The 18385-nt window shown below is 45.3% G+C and overlaps 1 protein-coding gene across 7 annotated transcripts in view; it reads right to left on the bottom strand.

Moving 5' to 3' along the window:
• LOC135900644 (cytoskeleton-associated protein 5-like) overlaps nucleotides 1–18385 on the bottom strand; it is a 108882-nt gene that overhangs the window by 48951 nt on the left and 41546 nt on the right. For 4 of the 7 annotated variants that reach the window (XM_070535597.1, XM_070535596.1, XM_070535599.1 and 1 more), the window contains exons 16-20: nucleotides 15042–15083; nucleotides 14910–14933; nucleotides 14673–14795; nucleotides 5695–5847; nucleotides 485–694 (exon numbers count right to left, since the gene is read on the bottom strand). In XM_070535597.1, the coding sequence (XP_070391698.1) occupies nucleotides 485–694; nucleotides 5695–5847; nucleotides 14673–14795; nucleotides 14910–14933; nucleotides 15042–15083 (552 nt within the window). The remainder of the gene's footprint in view (nucleotides 1–484; nucleotides 695–5694; nucleotides 5848–14672; nucleotides 14796–14909; nucleotides 14934–15041; nucleotides 15084–18385) is intronic. The other 3 variants (XM_070535600.1, XM_070535601.1, XM_070535602.1) reach the window with 3 other exon arrangements.

The following is an 18385-nucleotide window of genomic DNA, read 5'->3' on the forward strand; positions in this document are numbered from 1 at the left end:
TCAGCTAGTTTGGCCCAAAGATGTACCACAAAATGGGATTTCCAAGAGCTGCTACACCACAGGACAAAAAATTCAATTTTGCAAGCAATTCGAGCTCTTATTCAGCAGCACTAGACCCGAGATGTAAATGACTACTGCACTGTCAAAGAGAGCTTCACTAATATTGCACTCATGAATATGTAGCGACCGTCCATTACTATGTTGTCCCCGCTTCACAAAAATTCGGTTTACCTTGCCTTGCCTTGCCGTGGGGGTCATTGCCCTAGCCAATTTACATAGCCTTGCCTTGCCATGGGGGTCATTGCCCCTGCTCTTTCTTGGAACCGAAGCGGCCGCCCGTCTAGGGCGCCACCACTGCCACTCGACAAACCTGCTTTTACTTTTGAATAAAGCCACTCGATTCTCCTTTCTCGACGTGTCAAAACGTGTACTTCTTGCCTCTGCTAAACCAAGCTGCCAACAAATAAACGATCATTTACAGCACCTTGAGGATCAGGTACGGCAGGAAGGAAGATGCCTCGAGGTCATGCATCTTATAGCCCGCGTCGTACAGCGCTGGAAACAGCGCCTGCAGGTACTCCAGAGCTCGCAGCAGAACACTTGGGTTGGTGTCAAAGAAGCGAAGAGTGAGCCACTTGAGCACAAGGTCCACATTGGCACTGGTGGCTTCCACACCACCGGAGCTGCTCAGAAACTGCATAAAAACACCCAAGAAACTTTAGGCTCCTTAAAACAAATAGAAAAACAGAGCCACTTAATTATCACTTGTAGAAATCTATAAAATGATTCAGCTGATGTGATCAATTAAAATGCCCACTGATTTCAGGGTTGTATGAAGATACATTTAATGAAGCGGCCACGACACCAAAATGTCTAGCTTGAGTTATGCATAGCATATTGGAATATAAGCGTCCCACAGCTGGCTGGCAAAATTTGAGCACATCCTGGGTGATATAAAATTTGTCCGATATTTATTTTATGTCACAGCTGAACCATACAGCAGTCTGGCAATACTAAGTGGCGACGAAATGAATTGGCACTCCCAGAAACTGCACCACGGATTGGCTCATTTTTGCAGCTTGTGCTATTAAGCAAATTACAACAAAGAAATTCAATCCCGACTGGGTTCAGTCCCAATAGAAAACGCATCGCGTGACACCTGTATACGTAACAATGAAGATGCACCTGCTCTTTACCATGAATGCCGACGTGGTTGACCTGTGCAGCGCAAACGATGGCTATATGTGGAACGGTGATTGAGTCATGTGATGCACGGTTCATGCTTTCATCAGTTGCACAGAAAGGCCCTACGATAACCTACCTACCGTAAAGATGGGAACTCCCTTCTATATTTTGGAGGAAAACTGGAAGGCAAATCTTTCTATGCAATAAATGATTGCCATTAAACACGGATCCACTATTAAACCGAGAACCTCATTGGTATTCAGTACATCATCACGTCACCAGTTCTTTAGCCTCAGAGGGGAAAGTAAGCACCTGATTATACTGTAATCAAGAGACAGTATATCGATAAAAGAATATTTTCCCGACCTTCATATACTAGAACTGAGCTGTAGTCAGTGCTGGCATACTAATTTGAAGTTCCCTTTATTGAAGGGACACTAAAGGCAAATACTAAGTCGGACTAAAATGATAGATTAGCGCCCAAGAATCTCCAAGGCGTCAATATTATCACAAACAGAGCCTTAATAATTGAGAAATTGAGGTAAATGCAGGACGTGATTAGAGACTCCCACAGGACATTCAAGCCCTTGCAAAATGAAGAAAGGACTCCTCAGTTGAATTCCATCACTAGTACTCAACCACTTGTTGCAAAAAAACATCCTTGTATTGTATTACAAGACAAAATAAAATGCTACTGGTTCAGTTCTATTTTATTTTAAGAAAAAAGCTCACCGAAATTACCCTTGACAATACCATGGGTGGCCGAAAGGTTTCATTTTTGCTCGACTCCGTGCCGCCCATGCTTTTACATTTCAGTAGTTTCGTTGTTGTGTAGTGCTGCACTGGTTTTGCTGGCTTGCGAAACTAGAATTCTCTGCTACTTGCAGTTTGTGCAACTTCTATGTGATGCCACGGGATGCCTGAATGGTCTACGCCACTTGACCGAAAAACAGATGCAGTGGCGAATCCATCGCTCTGTCATGGCTTGGTACAGCCATCTGTCGGGTGTTGTTTTACTCAATGATGGCAGCAAAGGATGGCGATGGCGTATGCAACGTCACCACTCCCCCGGTTTGGTGGTGGAAATCTGAATTAAAAAAAAAAGGTATTGAGACCCTTCAGATACAATTTTCTCGTAAGCTTAGTCCTTTCTTGGCATGAAACAAGCATGGCGAGTTTTCTGGAATGGTATTTAAACAGTCCACGTCAACTTAGTATTTGCTTTTAGTGTCCTTTAGAGCAGACCATGCTGTATACAGTAAAACCCCATTAATACGTAGTTGGTGGGGAACATGGATCAGGTATGCAATAAGCGACGTACCAATTAACCAACAATGGCATATGAGCGGCTATGGACTTACTGGCCAAAAGAATGTGTTAATTCTCACTCACACACACGCAGACAAGTTTTATTTGCGAGGAAGCGGCAAAAAATCCTATTTTCACTTGCCACCGTGGTGGCCTTGCAGCAACAATGAAAACCTCAAACTCAGCAAGGCTACAAGTCAGTTTCTCCATCAGGCTCCACTTCTCTGCGAATGCCTTCCCGACGGTCAACGTAGTACTAGCTGCATTGGATACGGAAGGGCCATCATCCCCGATGTCAACCATGACGGCAGCGTAGAACTGCTAGAAGATATGGGAGCAGGAAACCTGTCATGGCTACCATGTTTTAACGTTACTATTTGTGGCGACTGCTGTATAGGAAAGGTCCATGCACCACATTTCGCCAATTAGACGCTCGTGATCTCGTCTGATGAGAAAGATCGCTCGTCGAAGTGATTTAGAGCACTTCAAAAGTCCTTTCATGTTCGAAGGGTGGGCAGTAGCACTGAAGTTCTGCAGTTTCTTAGCAACTCCAGGCATTGCATTCGTCGGTATCGGTAACTGAAATCGACAACTAGTATGCATTGGCGAATGCTAAGCCCAGGCGAAAGAGACAAAGTAGCGATACCTTGTATGTGCCAAAAAATTAAGTAAATACTACGCACTATCCGTTTGGCATGTGTTAAGCAACTATGACTTAAGCGGTCAGCTATAGCATTAGGTTCAATGGCGACAGGGAGGAGGATTCATCGCATTTATATTTAAACTAGAATTACTTATTAAGGGAGGACACATTAACAAGGCTTTACTATATCGGTTTATATACACCCAAGTTACGTGACGAATTTTACAGACCTTCATATGCTAGAACTGAGCTGTAATCAGTGCTGGCGTACTAATTTGGAGTTCCCTGTATTCAGAGTAGACCATACTGTATACCTTGATTTATATGTACCCAAGTTACTGATAACTTGCTACATACTCGTTATGCAATGCTAGGAGATTCAAGCATGTGCAGCACAGTCTTTTCTTGCAAAAAATTTGTGCGAATTAAAATCTTATGATACATCTGCAGGTATTTGACTCACAATCTACTATTTGCACATCCCTAGTCATCGCTATCTAGCATCTGCATGTGCAACAGAGAATAAACAGCCAAGAAAAGGTGCTGTAACGTCAGAGAGTTGCAGCTGTCACACAACTGACCTCGTTGCAAGCACGCATTTCGACTGAACAGTAGACAGTTTTAGTTTAGCGTACGTTTTCTACAATTTTAGTTGTCCGACGATATCTTCGGATCTCTGAGGCCATATTCCATCGTTGCGGCTATTTCGCGCCTGTAGCGATAGGTGGCGCTGACATCTCGAACGTTTCTTTCGTTAGGCTTCGACTCGTTCGAAACGAGAAGCGATCTCGAAAACACCACGAAGCTATCCATAATACTCTGTCGTCGAAGCGGCCTGAGACTAAGCGAAAGCTGTTTACACAGTCATTTGCTACGAACGAAGTGCATTTTACGAAAGCAACGCCAAATTCAATTCGAAGCGGGCAGCCGGAATCGCCGCCATGTTTCCCACAAAATCCGCAAACCCCGCAAAAACGCTAACGTTAACTCGTTTGCGTTGCGTATGCCCGCTATACCCGCTATTTCGTTTAGCGTTCAGCGCATGCGCAGTGACGACCCGCTATTTTTTAGCATACGCAATGGAATAGCGTACGCTATACTAAAACTGTCTAGTGACTGCCTCAATCAGTAGCTAGCTGCTCAATTTTTCAGCACACATCAGAATAACAATGATAACCTGTAACAAGCACCACTGCATTATAAAAAAACCACACACACACATAATGCAAAAGAGAAAGCTAACGGTACATTTTCAGTCTGTCATGTTGCCATTTCTATACTCAAAATGAACAAAGCCTAATACTGTATTTACCCATGTAATGAACACACACCCCAAATTAGTTGCGAAAAATTTTTTTTTTTCCTTGCGTAATGAACACACCTCCAACTTTGCTACTGTGCAGCCCCGTGATCGAATGACCGTGCTCTAGCTTTTTTAGGAGACTACAATCCGACTCATGCACGTGTTTGAAGCAAGTGCACTTAATGCTTAACGCATCCTTTCCGCCAGTGTTGGTGCAAAGGCACCTTGCAGATTCGAGACAGAAAAAAATGTAACTGGCTCTCTGCAACATACGCAGTATACGTACTTTATGCTGACGTAATAGAAAAGCATGCGCGCAGGATGCACGGCCAAGCGCGGCGCACGGGAGCGTTAAGTGAAGAAGGGGCAGCCAACACTTGATCGGCATAGTGGTCACAGTCGGGTACAGTGTCAAATTAGCGTGTCTGTGGCTTGCTTTTCTGCCTGCCTTGGGTTTCAATGTGTCTGATGGGCCTTAAGTTGAGTTATACACCTGCTGCGGGACAGAATGTATCTTCCCACAAAACAGAAATGCTTATCAGACACCGATCAACTTTGGTATGCCGATGAGCAGGACGGTCAAGGAAAGAGATGCACACAGTGTGCTTGTCAAAATAGGTGCGTGCTTTACCGTGACGCTTGCGATAACAGCAGACGGCCGGAAGCGGCTGCAAGGATGAGCTGGGATGCAATCGGAGATCACAGACTTTGTGCGGCTGACACGTTGGTTCTTTATTCTATGGTGGAACCACAATGTGGATGAAATGGCCAGCGACCTGAACAGCAGGTCTGGTGGTTCCGATGCGGAGTCTAGTTACGGGTTGCAAGTGGTACACCTGTATTTTTACTGCAAAGATAAGTTATTTTATGCATGTTCCAAATCATTACCATCTTTTTTTTCAATTTTTGCTGCTTTGAAAATGTCTCCATGAAATTTACCCCACATAATGAATGCAGCCCCAACTTTGCTTCAGTGAATTGGGAAATGAAGTGCATTCATTACAGGACTATATACAGTACCGTAAGGGTAGGTTCTGGATCAAGTTTAACCACCCAGTGTTCAGACTTATGCAAAATCCAGGCACAAGAACTTTTACATGTTGGCTCCATTGAATAGTGGCCAAGAATCGATCCTCCCCCTGTAGTTCTGTGCAATGCCAAGCAGCATAACTGAATGACGACCAAGCCTCTGCAGTACACATCTAACCACAAAGACAGTCAATGAACAAGAAAACAGAGCCATCAAAAGCCTGACCTCGAGGAGCATGTCAATGGCTCTGATGTGCATCTTGAAATCAGCACTGAAGCAATTGGCCACCAGTGAAGGGGCCCAGTTGGCCACCACCATCTGCTCCTTCAGCTGCTGGTAGAACTCCTCACGTGGAGCGCTGAAGTTCCACTTGAGCAGCTGCGACAAAAGAAAGAAAGAAAAAAAAAAGGAAATGAGACCCTACTGAAAACATTTCCCAAATGGGAGTTCTACATCCCATATTTCAAAACAGGTGGCAAACAAGCACGTATCCGACAGCGGCACATTTATGACAGCCACATTACGTTTTATAGGCACTTCCATGGACACATTCAGGTGGAATCAAAGAAGAGCGGTGCGTCCCTGTTATGGCATGGTTTTGCTTTTAAAGAGAGTTTTGGTATGAGCAGTCTTTCCACACAAGGTATGGTGGTTCATACACAGCAGTAACTACATACACATACACATACACAGCAGTAACTACACAGCGGAGCAGGCTTGGAATTTTTCTACTTTTATAGCATTCAGGCAAGAGCTTGTCTTCACTGTTCCATAATGAGGCTGTTTAGACATGTTGGTAAAACATGAAAAAAAAAAAAAAAAAGCTGGAGCACACAACTAGACGAGGACAGTGAAAGAAGACAAGAGACACATGAGCACTAGTGTGTCTGCCTTCTTTCACTGTCCTTGTCTGGTTGTGCACTTAAATGCTTTTTGTCACTGTTCTCATGTGGATGCATGTGTGCGTTGCACTTGACGCCATAAACCGATTTGTTTTACAAGTTTTCATAAACATGTCCTACGTTCTGCCAGACAGCAGCAGCACATAGCAGCCGGTTTCAGTTTACTTCAGAAATTTTTTTCTTTGAAACTAATGGTAGCGCTAAAAAGGAACGGACACACGAAGAAAAGACGACACGACGACGAAGAAACGCTACTGACAACTGGTTTATTTTTCGCAAGAATTCTATATTTAAAAGAATCGTAACACATGCGCACAACCGAACTACAACCGAACTACGTCTTTTCTTCGTGTGTCCGTTCCTTTTTAGCGCTACCATTAGTTTTAAAGAATGCATCACCAACTAGCCCAGCACCAAGTTTTATTTCAGAAATTTATTCTTTGTGTGCAGTCATAAATTAGCAGATGGCATTGTCCTGTTCAGCAACACTGGGGACGAGTTATAACAAATGATTGAGGACCTTAACAGAGAGAGTGCAACAGTAGAGTTGAAGATTAATATGCAGAAGACAAAGATAATGATCAATAGCCGGGCAAGGGAACAAGAGCTCAGGATCATCAGTCAGCCTCTGGAGTCTGTGAAGGAGTACGTTTACCTAGGTCAATTACTCACAGGGGACCCTGATCATGAGAACGAAACATACAGAAGACTAAAAATGGGTTGGCGTGCATACGGCAGGCTTTGCCAGATCCTGACTGGAAGCTTACCACTATCATTGAAAAGAAAGGTGTACAGTCACTGCATTCTACCGGTGCTGACATATGGGGCAGAGACTTGGAGACCGACAAAGAAGCTTGGGAACAAGTTAAGGACTGCGAAAAGAGCGATGGAACAAAGAATGTGAGGCATAAAGTTAAGAGACAGGAAGAGAGCAGTGTAGATCAGAGAGCAAACAGGGATAGCCCATATTCTAATTCACATTAAGAGAAAGAAATGGAGCTGGACAGGTCATGGAATGGGTAGGTTAGATAACCGGTGGACCATTAGGGTTACAGAATGGGTGCCAAGAGAAGGGAAGGGCAGTCGAGGACGGCAGAAGACTAGGTGGGGTGATGAAATTAAGAAATTTGCAGGCGCTAGCTGGAATGAGTTGGCGCAGGGCAGGGGTAATTGGAGACCGCAGGGAGAGGCCTTCGTCCTGCAGTGGACGTAAAATAGGCTGCTGGTGATAACTGCTGCTCCAATACCGCATACTATATGGTGTACGTGGTATTAAAGGGTCCCTGAAATGGCTTGAAATTTTATGGACACGTAGGGCACAGCCACTCTTTATACGGGGTGTTGTGGCGTCGTATAAGCGAGGACTCGCGCCATGCCGAAGCTCAGATAAAAAAGACGCCGGGTGCTCAGCATAGAAGAAAAATTAGACATCGTTCGTGCTGCTGAACATGACACGAAGAAGTCGGCGCTGGCACGCAACACGGGTCTACTGTTGACTACGGTGTGTGGCATTTGGAATGTGAAGAAGTTGCTCAGCAGCGCTGCTGCGACCGCAAAGAGATTCGACTTTTCGCCATTGTTGCCTCTGTTTTGCCAAAGTGTTGCCCAGCGACAGTGATAAGCAGGGCACGGAAACCGACAGCACGGGCGATTCAGGCCCGACAGTGGCAGAAGCTGCGTGTTACGTCATGCTCAGAAATGCAATCGTCGCGACGAGAACAGCACCCCGCAATGAAAAGGTGCCCCGCGACTTCTGCTACTCAACCGCACCCGCACACAGAGAATATGCAAAACTAACGAAAAATTTTCAATGCAAGTGTTTGCCAAGAAAAGGGGGCTGGTTGAAAAGTTGGCTCGCAGCTTCAGTAAGTTTGATACCGCTGTTGTCACTGCTAGGCCGCCACGGCATCAAACGAAAATAACACTTTTTCCGCACGAAGTAAATAAATACTGCATATCTTTTCCCCTTTAATCATATTCTCTCTTCCGTTTTTGACAGGTAAGTGGGCGATCTCATGCTATTTCGGTTAAGCAGTACTGCTGTTTAGTGCGTACTTTTTCAAAGCTCCTGCCAACTACGGTTTAACGAGGTTTCACTGTACTTTTGCTAATACTGCTGAGAGATATCGCAATTTCAAGTAGATATTAGCATTGTTCATATCTTCAAGAGTATTATATCGATTTTTGTTAGTACTATAGGGCAATTACAAGTGTACAAGGTTATCTTTATGGGATTGTGTAAAAAGTTAGTTGTGTCCCAATATATATATGTTTTTCATAGTTCAAGTAATCGTACGCACTGTTCAGATATATATAGGTACTTGGCAGTCTGCGAACCGCTATATAAGCTACAGCACAATGCTTTTCATGAAAATTTATTGCACAATAGAGTGCACGCAAAATCCCCATATTTTGCCTTTGTGTAGGATATAGCTCAAGAACTATAGCAGCTACATAAAAACTAGTGAAACACAGTAAAAGCCACTTATAACAATTTCAAGTGTGACAAAAATACTATTGTTGTTGCATGAACAAGAACAACAACAACAACAAAAAAAAAAGCAACCTCGGGGATGGCAGAGCTGTTGCGAGAAAACTATAATGAAGGGGAAGCCAGTTCCTCTCTCCACCACCTTCCTCCATCTGGCTATCAATTGTGTCGACTTCTTTAACTGTTTAACTCTGCTTCCTGCGCACTACGATAACGTGTAACAAGCCGCGGCTGTCGGCGTTCAAGAATGGCAGTGCTATAACAACTAGAAAGAGGGGGTCAGGGGCGGCAAGTGACATGTGAGCTTTGCTGAGACATCACTTTGGTGGCCCCAAAAGGGGCCTTTTAAGTAATGTAAGAAGGTTGCCGTGGCAGCCTCTCAGCTTGAGAAATCCAGAAGAAATGCTGGGGTGAGATTGCCACAAGCATCTTGTCCTGTACTTCTCGCTCGCTTGCATGAGAAAACCCCCTGTCCGTCAGCCTTGCTTGCTTTACGTGAAGCTTGCCGACATCCTTCTCCAAGGCATCGAGGTGCTCCATGTAGTGCAGCGGAAGGTCCCTTGCGAAAACGAAATCCCGGAGGGACTGAATCATCTACAGAGCTTCGTGCGAGGCAAACGTTGAGGCAGCCTGCCCTACTGCGTCATTGCTGCTGTTGTCACCATCACTGTCTATTGGATGCAGGCACATTTGCGACGATTGCCTCATCGGTTAGAATTTCTGATGTTTCTAATGCGTCGTCTGCATGTAGAAACTCTTCCTAGTCCTGAAGCATCCTTGTCAACTGTGAACCACTACTTCAGTGGGAGCTTTGCAGGCTTCGTATATGCCACTGCTAACTTGGACAAAGCATGTTTTCCTAAAGCAGTTCCGCACCATAAAAGCACTTACTTTGGACTACACACCAAAGATCAACTTCACGGCCATCAATAGATTGATCTTCAAGTCAGGTTGCTCCCCGTTTATTTGTGTGGTCATGTCCATCAACAAGACTAACTTGTTCAGGAAGCAGCAATGATACATGACGTCGGTGTCCATGGGCTGCAAACGTGGAAGTTTCTTTCCTGCCGTCGTGTTTGGCAGCAGGAAAGAAACTCCCATGCTTGAGAGCTTAGGCATGGAGTCGTGGGCACTACAACTATCTAGGATGAGTGCCACCTTTCACTTAGATCGCTCAATACTTTGATTTAACTCGAAGAGCCACTCACATAAAAGTTGAGTCATCCATGCCTTGCGTTTGTGACGGTAGTGTACCAGTAACCTGGCAGCACCGTCGAAGCAGCAGTGATTTTTAATATTTCCCAATGACAAATGCAAAGCACTTGTCATTCCTGTCCATGTTGGTGCACAAAAACACAGTGAGGCACGCAGCTTGCTGTTTTTTGTTGCCCTTACATGCGTCAGCTTTGAGTGCATACACCTTGGACAACATCTGGAATAACAGTCCTGTTTCATCACCATTATTAATGTCGATGTCAGTGTAGTTGTTGACGATACACGGCAGCATTTTCTTCACACACTTCTGCTTTGCCTCTACGTCAAGTGAAGCTTTCTTGCCAGTGACGGCTTTGTAAACAATGCTGTGCTTCTCTCTGAAGAGCTGTACCCAGCCGCCACCAGGCTGAAAGTCCACATTGTTGAGTAAGGCAAACTGCTTCGCCTTTGTGGCCAGAATTAGCCCAGTGATGGGCAAGTTTATGGCACTGGCACCAAGAAACCACCCTTAGAAGGCCTCTTCCACCCCCTTATAGACAGTTTCATAGGGCGAGGAGGATAGGGCGCGCAGAGAGCCTTTCCTCCTCTCTGGCTTGGGCGATCCGGCACAGCACTGCTTGAAAGTATTGCTGTCGCGTGCTGCGGAACGATTTTGAGATGTTTTAGATGGTACTTTGTGAAATTTGCGCCATGTCCGTTCATATAAGGTCGTCAGGGAAGCTTTTTGATGCATCGGTAACTACAGTAGGCAGAAATATCTATTGGGGGCGCAACAATGTGACGTGCTTTATCAGCCGCGGTGTACGCACATTATCAGTCGCAGTATGTGTGTCTTGTGAACTATTTTGCTTTTATCGGTTTTATTTCAACAAAGAAAACCTGTGTCTCTGTATTAGCAGCATGAAATAGTAAATCTCCTTACTATCTGATCGCTTGGCGTAAGGAGTAAAACAAAGCATAAGAGCATGTGCTCGTGCACGGCCAACCTAAGGCAACCACAAAACATCTAAGCGGCAGGCGCTATCAAATATTTGGGATGCACCGGCATCGTTCTCGCGCATCTCAAGTCTAGTAGGCTTCAAATTACCATATGTCTACGCTAGATTTCCTGCATGAGGCCGATGGCGCTGCTCAACACAGCGATCACTGCGGTTGATGAACCAGCACGATACATATGAAAGCTGTGCGCTTCGGCATTGCCTCTTTGGCCTGTATACAGCCGTAATATACGAGACGGATCGCATAAAAAGAATGCGATGCCTATTTCTGAAGACAAAATTTTCGTAATACGTGTGAGTGCGTCGTAGAGAACGGAAGGAACACAACCGAAAAAAAAATTTGGTTATCATCCTCTTTCTCAAAAAAGTAAAAGAGAGGACGGGATAACGCCGCAATACGACGTCGCATAGTCACGCCGCACACCGTTTATAAATATATAACCACTGATGCCGAATGCTTGGACCATGCGGTATATAGAACAAAGATATCTGTAATCCAGCACCTACCACTACTTAGGACACTCGCGCAGTTCGTAAAGTTCGTAATTAAGCTTGTCCAGTTCGTAAAGCTGGACAAGCTTAATTCAGACTGTAAGGTATGCTACTATTGCTTGCCAAAACTATTTTATTCAGGGGCGGGAACCTCATCCATCGAACCAAGTGGTCACGCAATGTAACCTGCAGCGAAAAGTTTGAACGCTTGCCAAAGTATAACATCACAGCTCCTATCGTATCAGAACGGTACCCACGCTGTTACGATCGTCGCGCATGTTTCATGGCTCCTAAACCGCAGCTTAGAAATAGAGGATAATACTGCAATAAGGTCACATTAGTGATTGGAACATTCAGAAATACATGATTGATCTCCGAGCCTGATTGTAGGCTCAAATATACGTGCACACATGGCGCTGCATGTTCCATCCACCTCAACGGCAGCAGAAATTCCGGCCACGACGCCTTAAACCACTTCAGCACGTCTCACAGAACCGTTTACCACGTAGAAGACGCACGTCGTACTAAACAGACCGCACGACCGCGAAAACAAACGCCAGAACCTACCGCCGAGCGTATACCTGCCATGCAAAAGACCACTTTCACCCAAGCCAGTATGGCATGGCTCATAGGTGGCGCCACTGCGTTCACAATATGGCGGCGCGTACGAAAAAAAGGTCTATAGGCACCTTGTCGATCTTCTCTGCCGAGTGCAGCCCGATTGTCGACACTATCGGTTGCGATAGTTCGTACTTCTTCATCAAGTCGCAGACTTTTGCTGTCTTTGTAGCCCTTCACGATACTGCACTTTGTTTTCAAATGTATAGCAGTGGGCTTTCTTTTCACTGCCAACGTCGTGCATTGCCGATGATCAGCGGGTGGATCAGCCATCTTTCGTTTCAGCGGCGAGTCCAACGAGGCAGAGAAACCATGTGGCCAGGAACGACTTCGATGCAACCAACAAAGACATGCACGAGTGACTTAATCCATTGGCAGAAATGTGCAGATGGAAGGGCCAACCAGCAATCGGGGAGCAGCACTGTCAGTGCAGTTGCCGTGGTCCATTCGTGTCTGGAGGGGTGGAAGGGTGATGGGAGAGAGGCGCACGAGGCTGGCGATGTGGAGAAGGCAGGAAAACGGGTTCTATTGTATGGGCGCGCAGCGGCTGTTGGAGTGGTGGGCGAGGGTGCAGCGGCTCGAATTTCTTTTTTTTTTTTATTTTTCAAGGATTTCGCATTCCATTACCTTTAGGCACAGACACCCAGCTGCCAGACTTCATCGTTATAACTAATAATGTGGCATGAGGGTGCTGTACTAAGTGGGTTATTTCACCATAGAAAACACAAAAGTTGATGGTGCAGCAGCTTCTTGTTATAACTGATATATTATTGAAACCAGTATTGTTAAAAGTGGCTTCGACCGTATTTAAAATCTGCTTGACAAACTCCATCAATGGGTGAATTTTCTTCTAGTAGGAAGCTTTGAGAAGTGTCGCCCCTTTAAAGAAAAAGTTCTACCTGTGGAACTGACACAGTAAGTAACTAAAAGATGCCATAATTTTTTACTGTTATGTCCTAGTAGACTAACATTGTGCACACACTAGCACAGAAAGCACCACTTGGTTATCATCAGTTATGCACGGGAAGTATCAGTGCTTCCAGCTTCTCATCGACATTTTGTTTTTTCATATGCATGTGTTAAAGCTGATTCAGGCAAGTTGCGATTGTTTGTCATGAGCACACCGTGCCACAGAGGCAATGCCAGCTACATGCATAAAACTTCTCATAAAAAATTACTCAGAAGGCAGCGACAGTTACTCAGCAATGCTGTTGATAGAAATTTGCATCAGAGGATGAGGTTTTCGATGGCTTTGAATGAAGTGCAATAAATGTTGATTTACTGCACCTAAATGTGCTCCGAAATGGGTAAGTTTGGCATGTCATAATGAGTGTACATGCATGCATTGTTCAATCATGCCAACAAAGTGCAAATAGATGAGTTGCATATACTGATGAGACTTGTATACAAACTTTTTTTCTTTGGAATTTGCAAAATGCAGGGGTGCGACTTATACAAAGGCGAGACTTATAAATCTGGAAAATACAGTACAGTCGAACCCACTTATAACAATATTCAAGTGCCACGAAAATTCCATTGTTATAACCGATAATTATAACCGGGTTCCATGAAAAAAAAAAAATCAAAATAGGGGGATGGCAGAGCTGAAGCGAGAAAACTATAATGGTGGGGAGGCCAGGGCCCCTCTCTACCACCTTCATCCATCCGGCTACTGATAATGTTCACTTGTTTACCTGCCACAAGTGATTGCCACAAGCATCTCGCCATGTACTTCTCACTATCTTGCGTGAGAAAAACCCATGTCCGTCAGCCTTGCACGCTTTACCCGAAGCTTGCCGGCATCCCTCTCCAAGGCTTCCAGTAGCTCTATGGAAAGTTTCCAATCCCTCCCTCCGGGAAAAACCCCGGAGGGAGGGATTGAATAATCTGCTATGCCTCCTGTGAGGGCAACATTAAGGCAGCCTGCCCTACTGCATCATTGCTGCCATTGTCGCCCTTGCTATCCGATACAAGCGCGTTTGCGACGATTGCTTCATCAGTTAGAAGCACTTACTTTCCAAATCTATAGCCGTGCGCTTTTACACCGGCAACGTCATGCATTGCCAATGATCAGCGGGCGGATCAGCCATCTTCCATTTCGGTGGAGAGTCAAATGAGGCTGAGAAACCACGCGGCCAGGAACGATTTCTGTGCAACTCGCAAAGATCAACGCAAACGATTAAAGCTGTTTGCAAAACTGTGCTGAACAAGGATCCAGTGAGCAATCTGGGAGTAGCACAGTTTTTTCTTCTCAAGGATTTTGTATGTCACTACTTTTCGACATAGACACCCAGAAGTCAGACTTCGTCGTTATAACTGATAATGCAGCATCGAGGCATTGCAGTAAGCAGGTTATTTCACCATGAAAAACACATGAAAGTTGATGGTGCAGCAGTGTCTCATTGTTATAACCAATATATTGTTAAAACCGATATCGTTACAAGTGGGTTCAACTGTATGTCCACACGGCATGGCTGTAACACTAACCTTGAGGGCCCTTTCGAAAGCGATTCGCTGTTCTTTCAAATTGTTCACAGACAGCAGGGGACTCATGTCCACCTCTTCCTCCTTCCGAGATGACTTGCCAGAGCTCCCGGGCTTCACAGGCATCTATATTTCAGTCAAAAAGGCAAAAAACAAGGACACATGTAAATGCTAGCACGGCTAGCATCTCAATTTGTTCATGCAAAGAAAAGATTTCTAAAGCTCCTCTTGTTTGCTTACCCCTGATCCAAGGCATGAGTGCTGCTATGCGCATTGGAAGAAAATATGAATTGCACAGTATGTCAAGCAGTGGCCTTGTTTTTCGCTGTACTTGTCCACATACACACACAAGAAAACAAAGACCATCCCAACCTTTGTTGATGTGCTTACGGTTGATCCAAGATAGGAGTGCTTCTGTGATGTGCAATGAGAATATGTAAGCGTACATTGAAATCCTAGTGCGTGGCCAAATTATTCCACCTAAAACTACAGATAAATTAAGCTAGACGTCTCAGATGCCATCACGCACGTAATCAAATGGCTAGATGCCTTTACTTACCTCTGAAGAGCAAACCAGAACCAGGGAAGGTAATAATTCAAGCATTCTCTTATCCACCTAACATGACTGGCCTGCCCTGGCTACAGGGTACTGCTCAAACTACTGACAAAGTGTGAAAAGGAGGGGATTAGAATCGCTACATTATCCTGACCCAGGATTGCCCACAAGAAACTCCTTGCATTATCTCTGCAACAAAATGGACACCTTACTAGCCGCACCAAATGGCATGTACTCAAAAAAAGAATATGGAGTTGCCAAATTAGCTTATTGTATATACCATATTTGCTCGCGTAATGAACGCACTCATGTAGTGAACGCACCCCCAACTTTGCTACTGTGCAGTCCCGCGATCAAACAGCCGTGCTGCAGCTTTTCGGAGAGACTGCAATCTGACTCTCGCACATGTGATTAAAGCAAGCGCACTTAATGCTTAACACATCCTTTCCGCCAATGCAGGTGCAAAGGCACCTCGTAGATTCGAGAGAGAAAGAAATGCAACTGGCTCTCTGCAATATACGCAGTTTACGTACTTTATGTTTATGTAATAGGAGAGTGCACGTGCATGCGGGATGCGCAGTCGGGCGCGGCGCACGGGATAGATGAAGTAAAGGAGGAGCGGCCGGTACTTAATTGGCATAGTGATCATAGTTGCGCATAGTGTCGAATTCGCGTGTCTGTGGCTTGCTTTTCTGCCTGCCTTGTGTTTCGATGTGTGTGATAGGCCTTAAGTCGAGTTACATTCCTGCTGCTGACATAGAGTGTATGTGCTCAAAAAACGGAAATGCTGATCAGACGCCGGTAAACTTTGACATGCCGACGAGCAGGACGGTTGAGGAAAGAGATGTACACAGTGTGCTTGTCAAAACAGGTGTGCGCATCAATGTGATGCTTGCAATAATGGCAAACAGCCGGAAGTGGCTGCAAGGACAAGCTGGGGCACGATTGGAGATCGCTGTTGGGAGCGCGCATTCAGTTTCGCCATGTGCGATTGGCCTAGGTCGTACCAAGTTCGAGCGGCTGCCGCGTTGGTTTTTTATTCTATGGTAAAACTACAATGTGCATGAAGCGGCCAGCGACCTGAACAGCATCCCGATGTGGAGTAAAGTTACAGTTTGCAAATAGTATACATGTGTTTTCACTGCAAAGATAAGTTATCTTATGCATGTTACAAATCATTACAGTCTTACTTTTCAATTTTTGCCACTTCGAAAATGTCTATATGAAATTTACCCCACATAATGAATGCACCCCCCAACTTTGCTTCGTTATTGGGAAAAGTGCGTTCATTACGTGGGTATAAATGGTATTCTTGTTGAAGGATTCTTTCATTTATAGACAATATGAAGAAGTGATGGCACTAAGACACATGCTGTCGCAAGTATTGAACACATGTGCAGACTTGCTTTTCTTGTCTGGCAGGCAATGCAATTTACAAGCTTGTAGCTCACTTCCCAGCGACTCTGAAAAGAAAGTCCTCATGCATTTCTTACTAATAGATTTTTGCTGAGCATGTTTTATGTCAGCAACTACTGCCTTTAAAGGGACACTAAAGGCAAATACTAAGTCAAACTAAAGTGATAGATTAGTGCTTGATAATCTCTGAGGCGTCAATATTATCGTAAACAGGGCCTTAATAATCGAGAAATCGAGGTAAATGCAGGACATGATTAGAGATTTTCCCGGTACATTCAAGCATATGCCCGATGACGAAAGCACTTCTAAGTTAAACTGTCACTAGTACTCAACTACTCGTTGCAAAAAACATCCTTGTATTCTATTATAAGAAGTAAAATGCTACTTGTCCAGTTCCATTTCATGTTTAGAAGAAAGAACTCATTGAATTTACTGCTGACAACGACGCGGGCGGTCAAAAGGTTTCGTTTTGGCTCGACTCTACGTTGCCCACACTTTCGCATTTCAGTACTTTCCTGATTGCGCAGAGCAGCGCTGATTTTGCTGGCTCGTGAAACTCGCACAAGCTGCAAGTAGCAGAGAATTCAACTTCCATGTGATATTGCGCGGTACCCGAATGGTCTACAGCACTTGACCAAAAATAAGCTGCAGCGGCAAATCCGCCGCGACTCTGTCTTGGCTCGGTGCCGCCATCTGTCGAGCACTGTTTTACTCGCCGATGGCCGCAAAGTGTGGTGATGGCGTATGCAATGTCAGTTGGTGGCGGCAGATTTGAATTTTGAAAAAGGTATTCGGACTCTTCAGATACAATTTTCTCGTAAGCTTAGTCCTTTCTTGGCATGAAACAAGTGTTTCAAGGTTTCTTGAATGGTATTTAAACAGGCCACCTCGACTTAGTATTTGCTTTTAGTGTCCCTTTAAGTGGCATCATATTGTTACGCGACGGACGAGTCAGTAAGACGAGCAACTATTTGCAGGCTATATTTACATTCAAACAAAACTTTTTTTTAAAGCTGTGGGGATGCGCGACCCTCGCGCCTCCCCTGATGTTTTTCCCGCATAGCTCGTCTCCTGTAGTGCGGCTTCGCCGCACACGCGGCGGTCCGAGTAGTACAGGCGCAGTGCGAGAGATGGCGCTAGTGTTGCGCGCCGCGAGGTTACTTGGGTGCCGAAAGGAAGGCGCTTGCTCTCTTGGGGTTCGAGACAGGAAGCGTGCCGCACGTGCAGCAACCCTCTTCCCCGGCGGGACGCCGACGCAGCGCGGACATTCCGTGCGCGCGGCGACCGATGCATCTGCGAGACCGCCTCGCGTGGCCGCCCTCGAACGCACCACGATTCGCGTGACTATACACGTGAACGACCAGGCGTTGGGATCCAGCATGGAGCGAACATATTCGCTCGCTTCCGGTCGCGGTGAGTCGGACTTCTAGATTTGTCGCGCGCCCATCGGCATGTTTGTGGATAGCAACTCGGCTAGCAGGCATTGATGTATGAAAGGTGCAATAAATGCCCTTGTGACTGTTTGCACTACTGTGTTGTCGTTCCTTTGTCCCAAGAGTACGGTGTGAGAACCCCACATCAGACCCCACAAAGCTTAACCACATTAACTTGCCTTTTACACAAAGGGAAGTCCCTCAATATTGTCGTTATCTATGTTTAGAAAACATGTGTATGGTGCCCTACGAAGCCTGCACAATAGCGGTGATGGATGCCGACAGCTAAATGCTGTTTTGGGTGGGGGAAA

The sequence above is a fragment of the Dermacentor albipictus genome, chromosome 3 (genome assembly GCF_038994185.2).
Source record: "Dermacentor albipictus isolate Rhodes 1998 colony chromosome 3, USDA_Dalb.pri_finalv2, whole genome shotgun sequence".
NCBI classification, from domain to species: Eukaryota; Metazoa; Arthropoda; class Arachnida; order Ixodida; family Ixodidae; genus Dermacentor; species Dermacentor albipictus.